This window comes from Pongo pygmaeus, chromosome 4, assembly GCF_028885625.2.
Source record: "Pongo pygmaeus isolate AG05252 chromosome 4, NHGRI_mPonPyg2-v2.0_pri, whole genome shotgun sequence".
Lineage (NCBI taxonomy): Eukaryota > Metazoa > Chordata > Mammalia > Primates > Hominidae > Pongo > Pongo pygmaeus.
Window position 1 is genome coordinate 83455032 of NC_072377.2, and position 15595 is coordinate 83470626.

Genomic DNA, 15595 nt, shown 5'->3' on the forward strand with positions numbered 1-15595 from the left:
AACCTTCTCAGCAATCCTATGAGGCAGTTAGTGATCTCCACTAAATCAGACTCAGAGAGGTTAAATAATCTGGCCAAAGTATGAAATGATGGAGTGAGGGTATGGAGTCAGGATTCAAACGCAGGCCTGTCTTCTTCTTTCCACTAGTTTTAGAACTGCTGCCCTGAATAGACTGAGGGATCCCTCAATAGCCTGATGACTGGGTGGTACTGTGCATCCTTAGTTTTCTCTGTCCCACGAAAAACATAGATATGAAGAGAGAATGCACTACCATTCAAATCCCCTCTCGTTAATGTTTTTCCCTTCCCTGATTATCCTGGGGCCTTTGCAACTAAAAAAAAGAAAAAAGAAAAGAAAAGACTCCTTCTGATAACAACAATGCATTCCAAAAAATCCTTTACGAAAGCCAAAGAAACCAATGACAGTTCCATTTGTAGGTAAAAAAAAAAAACCATCCACCAATTTCATTAAGACCAACATCGAGCTTATTAAAACATAAGGCTTGTCATTAGCTTATTCTATTTGAGATCTTGCCAATCGATTCATTTTTATTTTTCTTGTTGCAGGCAAGCATATTAGGGGCTGGCTAAGCAAAAATTTATAGTAGTTGTAGAACAATACAAGGGGTTCTTTGCTATTGAGTGGTTATAGTCCAGCAAATTTAGAAATAAAGGGAAATTGCACATGCGAAGCCTTGTTGATAGTTTAATGCTGTGTTGGAGATGGAGTTGCTTTCCATTTAGGTACTAAGAGGCCCCTCAGTGCCAGGAGGTGCAACGATATGTTCAGTCCATAGCCCAGGTTTGACTCCAACCTCTGGATCCCTGCTGAGTCTGACAATGGATAATTTTTTGAGGCAGGAAAAAATTTATTGGCCACAAATTACTACCCTGTTCATTTGCTAAGTCTACTGCTGACACACCACATCAGAGCCATCCGCCATCAATACAGGCCTCAATATCTTATTCCCTAGGTTGGCATCAACAGACTGAAATAATTCATCTTTAATCTCAGAGTCCCAGGACTGCAAAACTCATTTTTATATCTCTTTGGTTCTTCAGTGTAAGAGTTCAAGACAGAAGGAAAATTCTGCTCTTTGGGAGTGGCCATGTGTTGTGGTTCTTTTGACCATCTGGTTTTCACAACCAACTTCAAAACGTTCTTTACACAGTCCGATGCTTCAAAATTCTGTAAAACATTTAACTATTTAACTACGGTCTGTGTAGTTCAATCTCTAAGATGTCAGCTGTGGAGAACAAGTCTTACAGTAGAATTGATATATAAAGAAGCTCAAAACTTGATCATCTCTAGTCAATAAATGCAAACAATTCCTCCTTTTTGTCTATTATATTAGAACCCCATTCTTCACTTTGATTCTCTGTACAGCAATGGATAAAGTTACTTTGTCTCTGAGAAAGAACAGCAAGCCAAGATTTGTTTTATTTCACTCCTTTGTTGGTTCCATGAAGGGATCATTGTGTGAAGTTGTCATCTCAGTGCCTATGACAGTGCCTGGCATATTGTAGCTACTCAATAAATATGTGTTACTGGCATGAGTAAATATCAATTAGCATCAAACACATAACACTGACTAGTAAGAAAAGTTAGTCTAGCTTTGAGGATAATCTCTTATTTAAAATGGGGACAAAAATAAATTGTGCCAGCAAAGTAAAGAAGAATGGATGGATTAATTGTAGTGCTTGGATATTTAACCAGGAGATAGGACTAGTCTAATCTGTGGACTGGAAACCTTCCCATGGGTAACTCATAGGGAAGGACTTTACAAGCTTATTTGTCCATTGGTTATATAACCCTTACATAGGTTCTGAATTTCATGCAAAAACTCTATAGTACTAAACTAGATCCAAAAGGTCCCTGAGGGAAATTAGGGGGATCAAAGATTACTTCCATTTGTTGTGGCTTAGTTTAACTGAGCCTGGACCGTAAATGGGGTATGAACGGGCAGCTTATCTGTGTAGATACTCAATAAATGTCTGTTTCACGAATGAGTGAATGAATGAATGAATGAATGAATGAATGAATGAATGAAGTGGGTTAACCAATCTCTTTTTGTCCTTGCCCACTTCAAGCCATCTAACTGGCTGGATCTCCAGCGAACAAGACAGGGAGCAAGAGCTAAATGAGTTCACATTTCTTTTCCACCCCCAATCCCCCAATAAAACAAGCAGGCTTCAAAGCTCTGGTATGGTGTAGGAAGACAAGTTGAAAGGAAATGAAAAACAAAAAGGCAAAAAAAGATGAGTAATATTAAATCACACGCACACATGAAGAGAGGGCATTGGTTGTCCTCTAGACTGGAGAATCTAATTTTGGTTGCCAGAACAGAAACACATCCATCTTCAGACCTGCAGTCCTTCCCCAGGTACAATGGCCTCTGGTGATTCCAATTTAAGACTAAAGGTGCTAGTTGAACTTTTATGGTGGGTGTTTGAATGGAGTGAGCCTACTGTGCCCCCAAGTTACATGACGCAGTGTCTGAAATAGCTGAGCAACTGCCTCCATTCCATAATCCTCACAGAAAACATTTGCATATTTTTGCATGTGGGCACCGAGGCTCGGTCCCAGCAGTCGGCCCCTGTTGGGTTTGGGGTAGGCGGGAGTGACAATCCCCGGCTTGTGCGCGGGGGCTGAGGGAGCTCCTACTCACCTTCTTCCTGTTTTTCTTTGAATGCTCTCCTCAGGTTGGGTGGGCTCAAAACACTTTCAAAAATTTTCCACCGTTCTGCTGTTTCCTCAGCTGTTCTGTCTCTCCTGTGTGGAGAGAAGTCAGAAGAAGTGTGGGTGGAGGAGGGAAAACTGAGAGAAATATAGTACAGGGATTAGCTGTGTGGGCTGCAGCGAGAGAAGCCGTGTATTGAATGACAAATCTGTGCGAGTCAATACGCCAGAAAGTAGCTGGGAGTGAGTCTCCTGCTCCCTGGCCCTGGCTGAGGCTATGGGCTGGGGAGACCCTCCCGGGGCCATCCTCCGGGGCAAGCATTTCCAGGGAGTTGGGCTCAGGGTGCTGGGCCTGTGAGCTCATATTCCTCCTTCTTCCAGCTTTTGGGGCCCCACCTGGTGGAGCAGGAACAGAATTGCCTGTCACAGGTGGGTGGTTTCAGCTGGGGACACCCACTGCTCTGTCTGTGGAATAAGGACAAATAAGGGTAAGTTTCCTAATGAACTTAGTGCACAGTGAGGAATCCCAGCATTTTTCTTTTCTTTAAATCTTTCTTCCTAAGCCTTCAGATGGATAGGTGATGACTGACCAGTGGTCAACAGCAAGAGATTGGAGCTTCCTTGCACCCTGTGGCTAAAGGAGGCAGTCATTCCTGCTCCTTGCTTCTTCACAGGGTGACAGGAGGGTCACTGACATGATTGGGCCAAAATTCTCATTGAGTAATTAAAAGCTAGTCACCAATCTGTATGTGAAATTGTTTTCCTGACCCAGTTGTCATATCCCTCTGTAGGGAGCCTTTGGGAGAGGGAGTTATGTGAAGATGATTCCCCATCGCGCCCCCCAGTGTCTTGGCGTTTGGCTTTTCCTAAATGAAACCTTTCTTCCCAAATGACCCTTATTTGACTTTGATCATGTACAACACCTCCTAGTTGTACAGTAAAACCTCAGTCAATGGAAACCCAATCAGTTCCTTCACTTCTAACTTAGGCCTGTCAATTTCCAAAAGTATTCAGGTTGTCCACAATGAAAGACCCAAACATAGTAGAACCAGTAAAACAATCCTGTGAGAACAAGAGCCAAATAATGCAGGACTGAGGAGACCGAAAGTGAAGAACTGAACCTCAATGGAACACAAAATTTAAATCTGAACTTACTGGCAGCTAAGGAGAAAACAGGAGAGAGGGGGAGACAGCAAGAGGAAAAAAAGAGATTACATAACTCATCTCTTTTTTTAAAAGGAAGCACATTTCACTAAGAGAGACAATTATATTTCTTGACATTCAGCTCTAAGATGAATTTTTCATGTAGATCTTTATATAAGGGCTATTGAACAAGATAATAGTGATTGTCTTTAAGAGCAGTTTTACAAAATCTGCAAAAACATTCTCTATATAACCATTATTTTAAACAGGATCTGAAAGCATAATGTGAAGTCACCATTCTGGGCAGGCAGTTTTATGAGGATCTCAAGGAATTGTTTGCCTGTGTGACTGTGGAGGGGTAAAGAAGGGCCTAGAGAATCCAGAGGAATGAATGTTACTAAGCTCCTAGGATTCTCTGCCTGGAATATAAATGATACCATTCAGCCTTTGGAGGGTAACTATAGAGAAAACAAAAATCTAGAGTCTTTCTGCTGGGACCTTTGGCTTATGCTGATTTTGCAAGAATGTCTAATTATAGGAAAGCCTAAGCCCCATGGTTGTCAGGATTCAGCTCCCATATTACTTTTCTACAGTGTTGTGAACTAAGAGTGATGTTAGTTCACACCTGTAATCTCAGCGCTTGGGGAGTCTGAGGTGGGAGGATCGCTTGAGGCCAAGGAGTTCAAGACCAGCCTGGCCATTCAGCCCCCATGTTATTTTCCACACTTTTATGAACTAAGAGTGAGACGCTTACCATCGAGTCTCATAATATGATCATTTATCAAAAGAAAAATCGTTCTGTTCAAAAATTTTTATTTACCAACTTTTTTAAAAAGGAAAATCTTCTCAATCCTGATTTAACCAAGTGTTTCACCTTAAACAAAAAGATCCATATTGACAGTTAGTTAAGATTTTGTAAGTAGCTTCACACAGCCATGGCTATTCAGTTAGTTTTTTATATTTAATGTTGCTCATGTTCTCAAGCAGTTTTTTTTTTCCTTCCCACACCTTCTTACCCCGCATTATCTTATGATTATTTTTCCCAACCTAAATGATCATAAAAATCAACCGGGATGCTTACTAAACACTTAGATTCGAAGGCCCCTCTTAAGATTCCGATTTAGAAGATCTAATATGCCCAGGCAGGCTTGGGGAACACTGCCTTACCAGCTGGTCCTTCAGGGCCCAACCGGGTACTCTGTTCACAGTTCACACTATGTGGTGTCGACTGACTGCCTGAATGTTGGTGCTGCCAATGTGAATGTCAGTAAAAGCCAACTGTGTTTTTAAAAAAACAATACCTACTTAGCCATCTGTGGTACACTGCAGTGACGACAGTAACTGTAGGCTGCTCCTAGGAGTCACAGCACTGGATTCCTCCATATTGTTTGTACATAGGCCGCCCCCCTCCCCTGGGGAGAAAGCATGCTTAGATCCAGGGGTTGGACATGGTGGTGCAGAGAACAACTACACCCTGTAATTGCCAACCCCTCAAGTTACCTTAAGCACATACATACTCCTTTCCTTTTTGTCCATCCCATACAAATTGCTGAATTATCAAATTCCTGGAGAAGCTACTTTACAGTGTTCAAATTAACGTCCCCTTTGAGATTGTGCAAACACATTCAACCAACTCCTGAACTTCTGAGATGGTAATATAGCTCTTAAAAGTAAGATATTTAATTAAATTTGGATAGAGAATATGTATTTATGGTACAAATTAAAAAGATACAAAAGAGAATACAGTGAAAATTAAGTCTCCTTTCTACCTATCATTTACCTACCCAATTCTCCTCCCCAGAAGCAATTACTGTTACCTGATTCATATTGATCCTTCCAGATAGTCTATGCACATACAAACATCTATAGTTTTTAACAAATGGTAGCGTACTATATGTTTCACCACTTTGCTTTTCTTGCTTACAAATATTCCTTGGTGAGCATCCCATATCAATACATATGAAACTACTTCAATTAAAAAAAACAATTTTAGGCCAGGTGTGATGGCTCATGTCTGTAATCCCAGCACTTTGGGAGGCCGAGGTGAGTGGATCGCCTGAGGTCAGGAGTTCGAGACCAGCCTGGCCAACGTGGTGAAACCCCATCTCTACTAAAAAAAAATACAAAAATTAGCTGGGCTTGGTGGCAGGCAGCTGTAATCCCAGCTACTTGGGAGGCTGAGGCAGGAGAATTGCTTGAACTCAGGAGGCGGAGGTTTCAGTGAGCCAAGATTGTGCCATTGCACTCCAGCCTGGGAGACAAGAGTGACACTGCATCTTAAAAAAAAAATAAATAAAAATAAAAATAAAATTTTGAAGTTTTAGTGTATTGTTTTAAGAATATAATTTAGGCCGGGCACAGTGGCTCACGCCTGTAATTCCAGCACTTTGGGAGGCCGAGGCAGGTGGATCACGAGGTCAGGAGTTCAAGACCAGCATGGCCAAGATGGTGAAACCCCATCTCTACTAAAAATACAAAAATTAGCTGGGTGCAGTGGCAGTTGCCTGTAATCCCAGCTACTCAGGAGGCTGAGGCAGGAGAATCGCTTGAACCCGGGTGGGGCAGAGGTTGCAATGATCCGAGATCATGCCACTGGACTCCAGCCTGGGTGACAGAGTAAGACTCCATCTAAAAACAAAAAAAAGAATATAATTTAACTTATTTACCAATTGAGAGGCATTGAAGTTGTTTCTATTCTCTTGCCATCACAAACAATGCTGCAGTAATAAACCTTGTGCATATATCATTTCACACGTGCAAATATATTTGTTAAATTATTAGAAGTGGAATAACTGGTTAAAAAGTGTGTACATTGTGAATTTTGATAGATATTACTGAACTGTCTCTATAGAGGTTGTAGTTGTTTGACTCTGACTAGTGGTGTATAAGAGTGCTTAGTTCTTCATACCCTTGCCTAAACAAGGGATGATAAAACTTTTGATCTTCTGACAATTTGTAGAAAATGAAATCTTATTTTAGTTTAACTGTGCATTTCTTTTATTAGGTTGAACATCTTTTCATATGGTTCAGAGCCACGTACAGTACTTCCTTTTCTATAAACTGTTCACTTCCTAGCAATTTTTTTTCTCTTGGATTGTGGTATTTTTTCTTTTTGATTTGTAGAAGCTCTGTTTTTTAAGGAAGTTAGCTTTCCTATTAAGATATAAGTTTCAAATCTTTAAAATTTTTTTACTGTGCATATTTTTTATAATAATTGAGTTGAATTTATCAATCTCTTTTGAAAATAGCTTTTAACTTGGGTAGCATATTTTAAAATGCCCCCCTGCCCCCGCCACCCTCTCTCTTTCTGTGTGTGTGTGTGTGTGTGTGTGTGTGTGTGTGTGTGTGTATGTTTATTTACTCATGTTTTTTGTAGTAGCCAATACAGTAATTTCATTTTTAAAACCAGGTATTTTATCATCTGGAATTTATCTCAGTTGATTGTGTGAAGTAGGAAATCCTACTTTTTTTTTTTTTTAGTATGGCTATCTAGCTGTCCCATCAGGAAAACCCATCATTTTCCCTTCTGATCTGAAATACTTCCATTATTATACACTCAAGAGACTATATGTTTGGGTCTATTCCTGGCCTTTATAATCTGTCTATTGATCCATCTATTTATGCCCCAGGACCATACTGGTTTTATTATTGTAGCTTTATAATTTAGAATTCGTGGTAGATTAGGTTGCCGCTTCCTGACTTTTTTTCTATTTGCTAGTTTGTATTTGATATGATCTTTAGAATCAGGATGCGTAGCTTCCTCCATCAGCCTGCTCCTGACAATTTGTTATTTTTAGAGATCATGTAAAATTTATAGATTAACTTAGGGAGAATTGAAATTTTTATGATGTTGCATTTTCCTATCCGAGAACTGATGTGCCTTTCCCTTCACTCAAGTCTTTTTTTGTGTTTCCCTCAGTAGCATCTTAAAAATATTCTTTATATAGATCTTATATATTCGTATATTTTTATGTCTGTCACTATTCTAAATAAGATTTTTCATTTTATCTCCTATCTAGTTGTTATTTGTATATAAAGGCTTTTGATTTCTTGTATCAGTTTTATATCTAGCCATCTTACTGAATTCTCTTATTATGTGAGAGTTTTTCAGCTGATTTTCTTGGGTTCTCTAGATAAATGGTCCCATCATCTGCAAATGGTAGTAATTTTACCTCCTACCTCCCAGTGTTTTTAACCTCATGTTTCTCTCTGACTTAATGGGAATGTTTTTAATATCCCCCTTAACCATTATGTCCCCAATTATTTTTTACTTCATAAAAATCCTTTTCAGTTCCTACCAAAAATGATTCTCACCCCATTGTCCATCTTAATCGTGGCAAACTTTCCAGTTGCTCCTTGCCAAAACTCAAGAATAAAAGGGCCCAAGCTAGAGATGCTGCCCTCTCAGGCATCAGCTGCTGGGGGCTTCCACTCATTGCCTCTGAAACAAAAGAGAAAGAGACCGTCTCTCATTCGCAGGGCAGCCCAAGGCCTTCTGAGGAGACAGTGAGTCTCCTCTAAGTCATTTCTCTCTGCTTTGTAGCAGTGGAGCTACCAAGGGTGAAATGAGCAGGTTGAGAGGCCTCTGAAGCCTGCTGGGCACAATGCTCTGTGATAAGTTTCAGCTCCACTCGAGCTTATCATCCACCAGCAATCGACTTCATGGCTGCTGCTCAGAGGCTCTAGGTGCTGCGCTGCTCACTGCCCTCACGTCTCTGGGACCTCCACACATAAAGCCATCTCTTTCCATTGCACTATGGCACTTGTAGGGAGGATCCCACGCTTAGGGCCCAAAATGAGACCATTTGAGTCAAATTTCTAATTGTCTTTCAAATTGTATTATTGGCTGTAGACTTCCAATCATAGTCACATCGGTCATGTTATTTACTGGTATAAAATCCCTAAGCACCGACTAAGTATCAACAATCGTGGCTTCATTTGCTGTCTGATCACTCACCTTAGTTTGGGTATTCTGTGAACTTGAATTCTACTGCAAACTATGCAATGCTTGTTATAAGTCATATGGACTTAGTTACAATTATGACAAATTTTTGTTTCTAAAATTAAAAAAATCATAATCTCTGGAAGAGTGCTACTCTTTAGATCTCAAATTCCATGCTTTTTAAAGCAGGGACAGCTGACGTGAAGACTTTGGTGACATCTGAGTGGAGTTAGAATAAGTAGACAAGGAAATGAACCATTTGTTCTAACCTTTTTTGCTTTGTTCTTGGCGCTTGAGCATAAGATGGCAACTTATATACAATAAAACACCACCACATTTCGTATTACTTTTGTTTGTGTGCCTGCTGCTTTTATTTCACAGATTCAATGAGGACATTGTGCACATTTGTCAAATCTGCCTGACCTGTTTCATGCACTGAAAGCAGGACGGATCCCATATTTTGACTTCAGTACCATGTAAACCTTTATTCTTTAAATGAGCAATGAGACAGAGCATGCAGTTGACTATATATGTGGAATTTTCTCCTTGACAGACTTCATCATCTTAAGGGCAAAAACTTACCTAAAAAACAGTATCCTTGCTATTTAACAACTGTGTTGTTATAAAATGAAGCCAGTGTGTTCTCTTTGTCTCTAAAGCTAAAATTTCCCCACCAATCCTTGTCACTTTTCCCCTTCCCACCCCCGCCTCCTCAACAAGCCCTCAGAATAACAGGCAGAGACAGGGCCTGGGCACATGATAAGTGATCAATACATATTTATTTAGGGAGCGAATGAAGTCTGAAATTCAGTTCAGGCTGACTATGCTTAGTGAGACAATAATTTTGTTACTAATTATAATTAATGTTCATTTAAAACATTTCTTCAGTCATCAATTCCAATAAGATAAGCAATACATCTGCCCCAGAATAATATTCTAGATATTAATTAGAAATTACATTCTCAATCATAGGACATGGTTTTTCATTAATTAACTGAAGCCTAATTAGTTGTCAGTGGACGTGGGGCTCAATGTCATTGATCCAGTCTGAGTGTATCTAAGGACAGTCCTCTCCTGAGGGCCTGGTCAGGTGATCAGTTCTAAACTAACAACCAATATGATTCAAGGAGTTTGCACTGACCTTTTCCAGACATGGGCACTAAACAGCAGTTACACAAGCAGGTCCAGGGTGCTTGCTCCCCTTGCCCCTGGCCTTCTGAGGGAACACAACATGAGTTTTGTCCTTTTAGACATGGGGTCGGGGTGGGGTGGTTATTCTGTACAAATGTTTTGCTTTTAAGAAGTTTGAAATTTGTTTGTTTTCTGGGCCAAGAACACTTTTTCCTTTTTCTGGTTCTCCATGTTATTCTCTAAGACAGGTATTAGGAAGTGAAATAAATCAGCAAAAGTAGAAATAACCTGGAAAAAAATTCATCTGTGGATGAACAGTGACCACTCTTTGATTCTGATGCTTTTGTGGTATATTCATTAATAACAAAAAAAACAAAGACAAACAAAAAACCCTACCCTTCTGAGAATGAACATGAAGGCTGTTGTACTATTATATTCATTGACAATTATATCTCCTGGGAGCAGGACTTTGGCTCTCCAGCACCCAGGTTAGGAACTTTCATTAGCAAGGAATCTAACTTGTAACTCTAAGGACTCTCCAAATGGAAGTTTAAAGAAAGAGCCCTGCTTGCTTTTTTTTTTTTTTCTTAATTCACGCTCTAGGCTATGATATCACACAGATTAAAGAGAATAGGAAAGAAGCACAAAACTATTCTAGCTTGTTGGCAGATTCAGAGAGCTCCATCTTCAAATCCAGCAAGTCTATTTGTATTAAGTGGTAGGGCTGTTACAGTGTATTTGCCAAGCCCACTGCCAATTAGACACTACTATCAGCATTTTTCTTTTAATTTAAATAGGCTATTTAGGAACAGCAACGTTGAGGATTTTTTTTTTTTTTTTTGCAATTAGAATTCTCTTTTCTTGCCAAGATCGAGTTTGCTTTAAAAGATTTCATCTTCTTTAAAGATCTTTGATTTCTATTAACTTTGGTGGCTTTAGCGTGATGATCATGTACAAAATCATCGTAGATTGGTTTAATATCATCTTAATCCAAAAGTGCCCTCTGGCCAAAAATTGATAAAGAAAATGATATATTCTTGGAGATTCACTAACCACAAGAGTAGTCTGTTTTCTGAATTTTTTTAAGTGTCTGGTTCTGTTGCAAAGAGCATTCTGGAAGGCACATAATAGAAATTATTTGATAAAGTAATCTTAGTGGACAATGGCCATTTTGTAGGACCTGGCTTGCTAATCCAGTGGCCACAAAAGGGGAAGAAAATAAGTTATTTGTTGCTAATAAAAGATGTTCATTCACTACCAAATTGAAATAGGAATCATTTAGCACATGGCATTATATTTAAAATTATTATTTTCCTCTTGTATTTAGATCTTTCTCTGGAATCAAAGGGCTCCAGCTGAAAGTTAACCTCCAACCCAATGATAACTACTTTTTCTATGTGAGGGCCATCAATGCATTTGGGACAAGTGAACAGAGTGAAGCTGCTCTCATCTCCACCAGAGGTACTTTCTCCTTTGCACACAGTGAGCTATTTCCAAGCTATTTCTTCCCTTCCACCCCTCAGAGAAGATGTCCTAGAGGGCAACTTTATAAACTCCCAACCTACTGTCGGTAGGTTTTTGTCATGAGGACCCAAGGTTGGTCAAAGGTCAAGATATTTCTTTTGTTTTTCTGCTTTACAGGTTCTCAACCTTGGCTACCTATTAGCAATCAGCCAGGGTGCTTAAAAAATACTGTTTCCCTACCTCCACTCCTGAAGATCCTGATTGAATTGATCTGGAGATGGGCTCAAACACTTATGTTTTTAGAAATCTCTATAGATGATTTTTTTTTTTTTGAGACAGAGTCTCACTCTGTCGCCTAGGCTAGAGTGAAGTGGCATGATCTTGGCTCACTGCAACCTCTGCCTCCTGGGTTCAAGTGATTCTCATGCCTCAGCCTCTCGAGTAGCTGGAATTACAGGCACATCCACCATGCCTGGCTAATTTTTAGATTGTTTTAGTGGAGATGGGTTTTTGCCATGTTGGCCAGGCTGGTCTCAAACTCCTGACCTCAGGTGATCCGCCTGCCTCAGCCTCCCAAAGTGTTGGGATTACAGGTGTGAGCCACCACGCCTGGCCTCTCCAGATGATTTTTATCGGACTCACAATGTGTTATAATTTGTGGATATGGTGTGTGTATGTGTGGTAGGTTGGGGATATTCTTTGAACTGTGTGAGCAAGTTACTAGCCTTATTCTGTTTATTCTTGATGCCTGGCACATAGTTTGTGATAGTTAATGTTTGTTGAACGAATGACCAAAAGAGTAATTCAAGGAAGTGATAAAACTATTCAATGACATTTTTGGGAAAATACCTAGATGATGCCAACAAAAAATGTTTGTCTTTGCAATTTTTGTGAAAGGAAGTGAGGAATGGAAAGAGGACCATTTTATTATCTTATCCTAGACCCAGAGCTGGCACAAGGTTGAGTGGGCGCAACAAGCGATCGGCTTACCCAGCAACATCTTGTGCTTTTGCCTCGTTTGTGAGATAGTCAGGGCCAGCCTGATGTTTATGAAGAGAAGATGCGAGGGCTGTCTTCCCAGCAGTGTTCTCCCTGCAGTCCCAATATGGTGCCTGTCCTTCCATTGTTAGAGTCTCTCCTTTAGGTTATACCAGTGCATCCCCCATTTTTTTTCTCAAGACGGAGTCTTGCTCTGTCGCCCAGGCTGGAGTGCAATGGCGTGATCTCGGCTCACTGCAATCTCTGCCTCTTGGGTTCAAGCTATTCTCCTGCCTCAGCCTCCTGAGTAGCTGGGATTACAGGTGCACACCACCATGCCTGGCTAATTTTTTGTATTTTTAGTGGAGACGGGGTTTCACCATGTTGGCCAGGCTGGTCTTGAACTCCTGACCTTGTGATCTGCCCACCTTGGCCTCCCAAAGTGCTGGGATTACAGGCGTGAGCCACCTCACCTGGCCTGTATCCCCAAATTTTAATATGCACACATATTTCCTGAGGATCTTGTTAAAATACAGATTCGAAGTCAAGAGGGCTGCGGTGGGGTCTGAGAGTCTGAATTTGTAACTAGTTTCCAGGTGATGTAGATGCTACTGGTGCAAGGAGCACACTGCACAGCAGGTGAGCACTAATAGAGGGTACACCATGAGGACGTGCCTATGGCACCACGTAGAGGTAACCAGCCACCAGCATCCACGAAGGCCTTATCATGAGTGAAATTTTCAGCTGTGGATCTGAAGACACTGCATGGGGGATTTTGACATCAGGGGAAAGAGAGTCTAGGGTCTGAAATGTGGGGCTTAGCCTAGGGACAGCACTGGTCCTCGTGGCAATGTTTTAATCCTATTTTCTCACCTGCAATAGGAACCAGATTTCTCTTGTTGAGAGAAACAGCTCATCCTGCTCTACACATTTCCTCAAGTGGGACAGTGATCAGCTTTGCTGAGAGGAGACGGCTGACGGAGTAAGTAGAAGAAGAAAGCACAAGTGGGCTGATGGCCCAGCAGTAGGGTCTTAGGGTGTGTCGCCTCAGGGTGGCCTCCCCTGAGCATATTCATGGTGCAGTGAACATGTTGGGATGTGGTCTCAAATATCAATGTGTGCACATCCACACTGTTTGGCTGTGGTTCCCTACCGAGCAATAGTTCATCACTTGGAGGAAGTGTCAATATTTTTATTGGAAATATAAGCACAGATGGTTTGGTTAAAACATTGGCTATTTTAAGGTATGATCTCTGGTTCAGTGGGGGAGAAAAAGGGTCCAGTAATTCATTTATTATTTTTCTATAGCAAATCAGATATTTTATCAACCCTCTTGAAAAGGCATAGAAGAGGCTGGGCACAGTGGCTCACTCCTGTAATCCCAGCACTTTGGGAGGCCAAGGCAGGCAGATCATTTGAGTTCGGGAGTTTGAGACCAGCCTGGCCAACATGGTGAAACTCCATCTCTACTAAAAATACAAAAATTAGCCAGGTGTGGTGGTGCATGCCTGTAATCTCAGCTACTCGGGAGGCTGAGGCAGGAGAATCACTTGAACCTCGGAGGTGGAGGTTGCAGTGAGCTGAGACTGTGCCATCGCACTCCAGCCTGGGAGCGAGACTCTGTCTCAAAAAAAAAAAAAAAGACATAGAAGAGAAGGACATTTTATTGAGTTCCTAGTTTCTGGCCACAGAATCTTGCTTCCATAGTAGCTCCCGCAAAAGGAAGCATCAAAGAAAAGAAGAGGGAAAGGCGGAGGACAGGGTGGAGGAAACTGCCCTGTGATTTGCCTGCAAGCTCTGGGGGTTATTTTGCAGATCAAAATGGCAAAATGGGAGAAGGTATGTGAAACTCTTGAAAACTGTAACACATGTGAAACACAGGCTGCTGATGGTGCTGCTGTGCCCTGGTGTCGGTGGCTGGCAGGTGCTCCCAAGAAGGCACTGAGCCAGCCAGCAGTGACTTGCACTGTTTCCCTGTCACATTGCTACTTGCCTGTCTGTGGCCAAGCTCAGGTGTTACCTGCTCCTAGTTCTGGCCAAGGCTTCTCTGGACCCTGGCACCCTTTGATCTTACCTGTGTAAAAGAACAGATAACTTGTGGGGTCATTTGTCAGCCACTTACTCATCATCATCTTCAAGCAGCAGCCCTGTCTTGTGCATCTTTGAATCCCTCAAATCTAGCATGGGGCCTGGAACATTGCAGGTGCTAAAAATATACAAATGAGTGAATTCAGGGAAAAAATAGATTGAAGAAATAGATTGAGCTTTTCTGTCTTTTGGATTCCTCAAAACATCAAAAAGAAAATAAATAGATTGGAGGAGGGTAAGAGTTCACAGATAATAACCGATGATAACTGTAATGTGTTTTATAGAATTTTATATATTATCAACCTGAAAATTAGCTCATAAATATCAGGCAGCTGGGCCTTGCTCCAGAGTGAGGGCTTGTCAGTAGCCACCTCTCTGAAATGAGGTTGAGTAAAGACATGAAAAGTGAAATACATTCCCTTGCATTAATCATTTTCTCATCTGTTAAAGGGGAGAGGGAGAGAGTGCTGACTGAATATTAACACTGCTTAAATTAAAAATGCTTCCTTGCTGTCTCAGCCATTTCCAAGCAAAATTGAGCAATTCTTGCAAACAAGGTCACCCATCAGCAGTTGAAAGTGCTTTTGGTTCATTTCACTGAGGTGCTTATAAAAATAGCTAAGGTGAGACAAAAAGAAACCTTCAACCAACCTCTTAAGGGCTCCTACTACAGTTCAAAGAGGCCAGAATCTTGCAGACTGTTGACCGCTAATTATACTCAGTTAATTCCACACTTGGCTCTGGCCAGCACTAGCTGTCATTTAAGAGCTGCACCTCATTTGGTGGCTGTGTCCAGTAAGGTCAGGAGGCATAGAACTCATGGTTAAGGTTTTGGAGATTTCTTTTTTTGCAAGTTTTGGAAAAAAAACTATGCAAATTATGTTTCCTACCTGCTTCCCTTGTATTTATGAAGAGAAGTCGCCTTAAAGGCAGAGACTGCAGCATTTCTTTTTGTCCTACCATTATTCTAGTTATTTCCTGATTCCCAGCTCTTTTAAGAGTTGCAGTGTACAACATGCATGTTGTATGTATGTAACTGGCAATATGTCAAATGCCTGTTGAGAGTTTGGAGAGTTCTGTGGTGATCTGGTTAAGGTTAGGGATACAATGAACAGAGTATCTTTAGTTAAATTCCAACAGTTTCCAAGGGCAGAATCCTGCCTAAACTGT

The 15595-nt window shown here is 41.0% G+C and overlaps 1 protein-coding gene across 1 annotated transcript in view; it reads left to right on the top strand.

Annotated features, from left to right (window-relative positions):
* The window catches only part of CMYA5 (cardiomyopathy associated 5), a 102899-nt gene that overhangs the window by 81795 nt on the left and 5509 nt on the right, over positions 1-15595 (top strand). Inside the window, exons 10-11 of the mRNA XM_054488478.2 lie at positions 11223-11356; positions 13220-13319. Of these exons, the coding sequence (XP_054344453.1) occupies positions 11223-11356; positions 13220-13319 (234 nt within the window). The remainder of the gene's footprint in view (positions 1-11222; positions 11357-13219; positions 13320-15595) is intronic.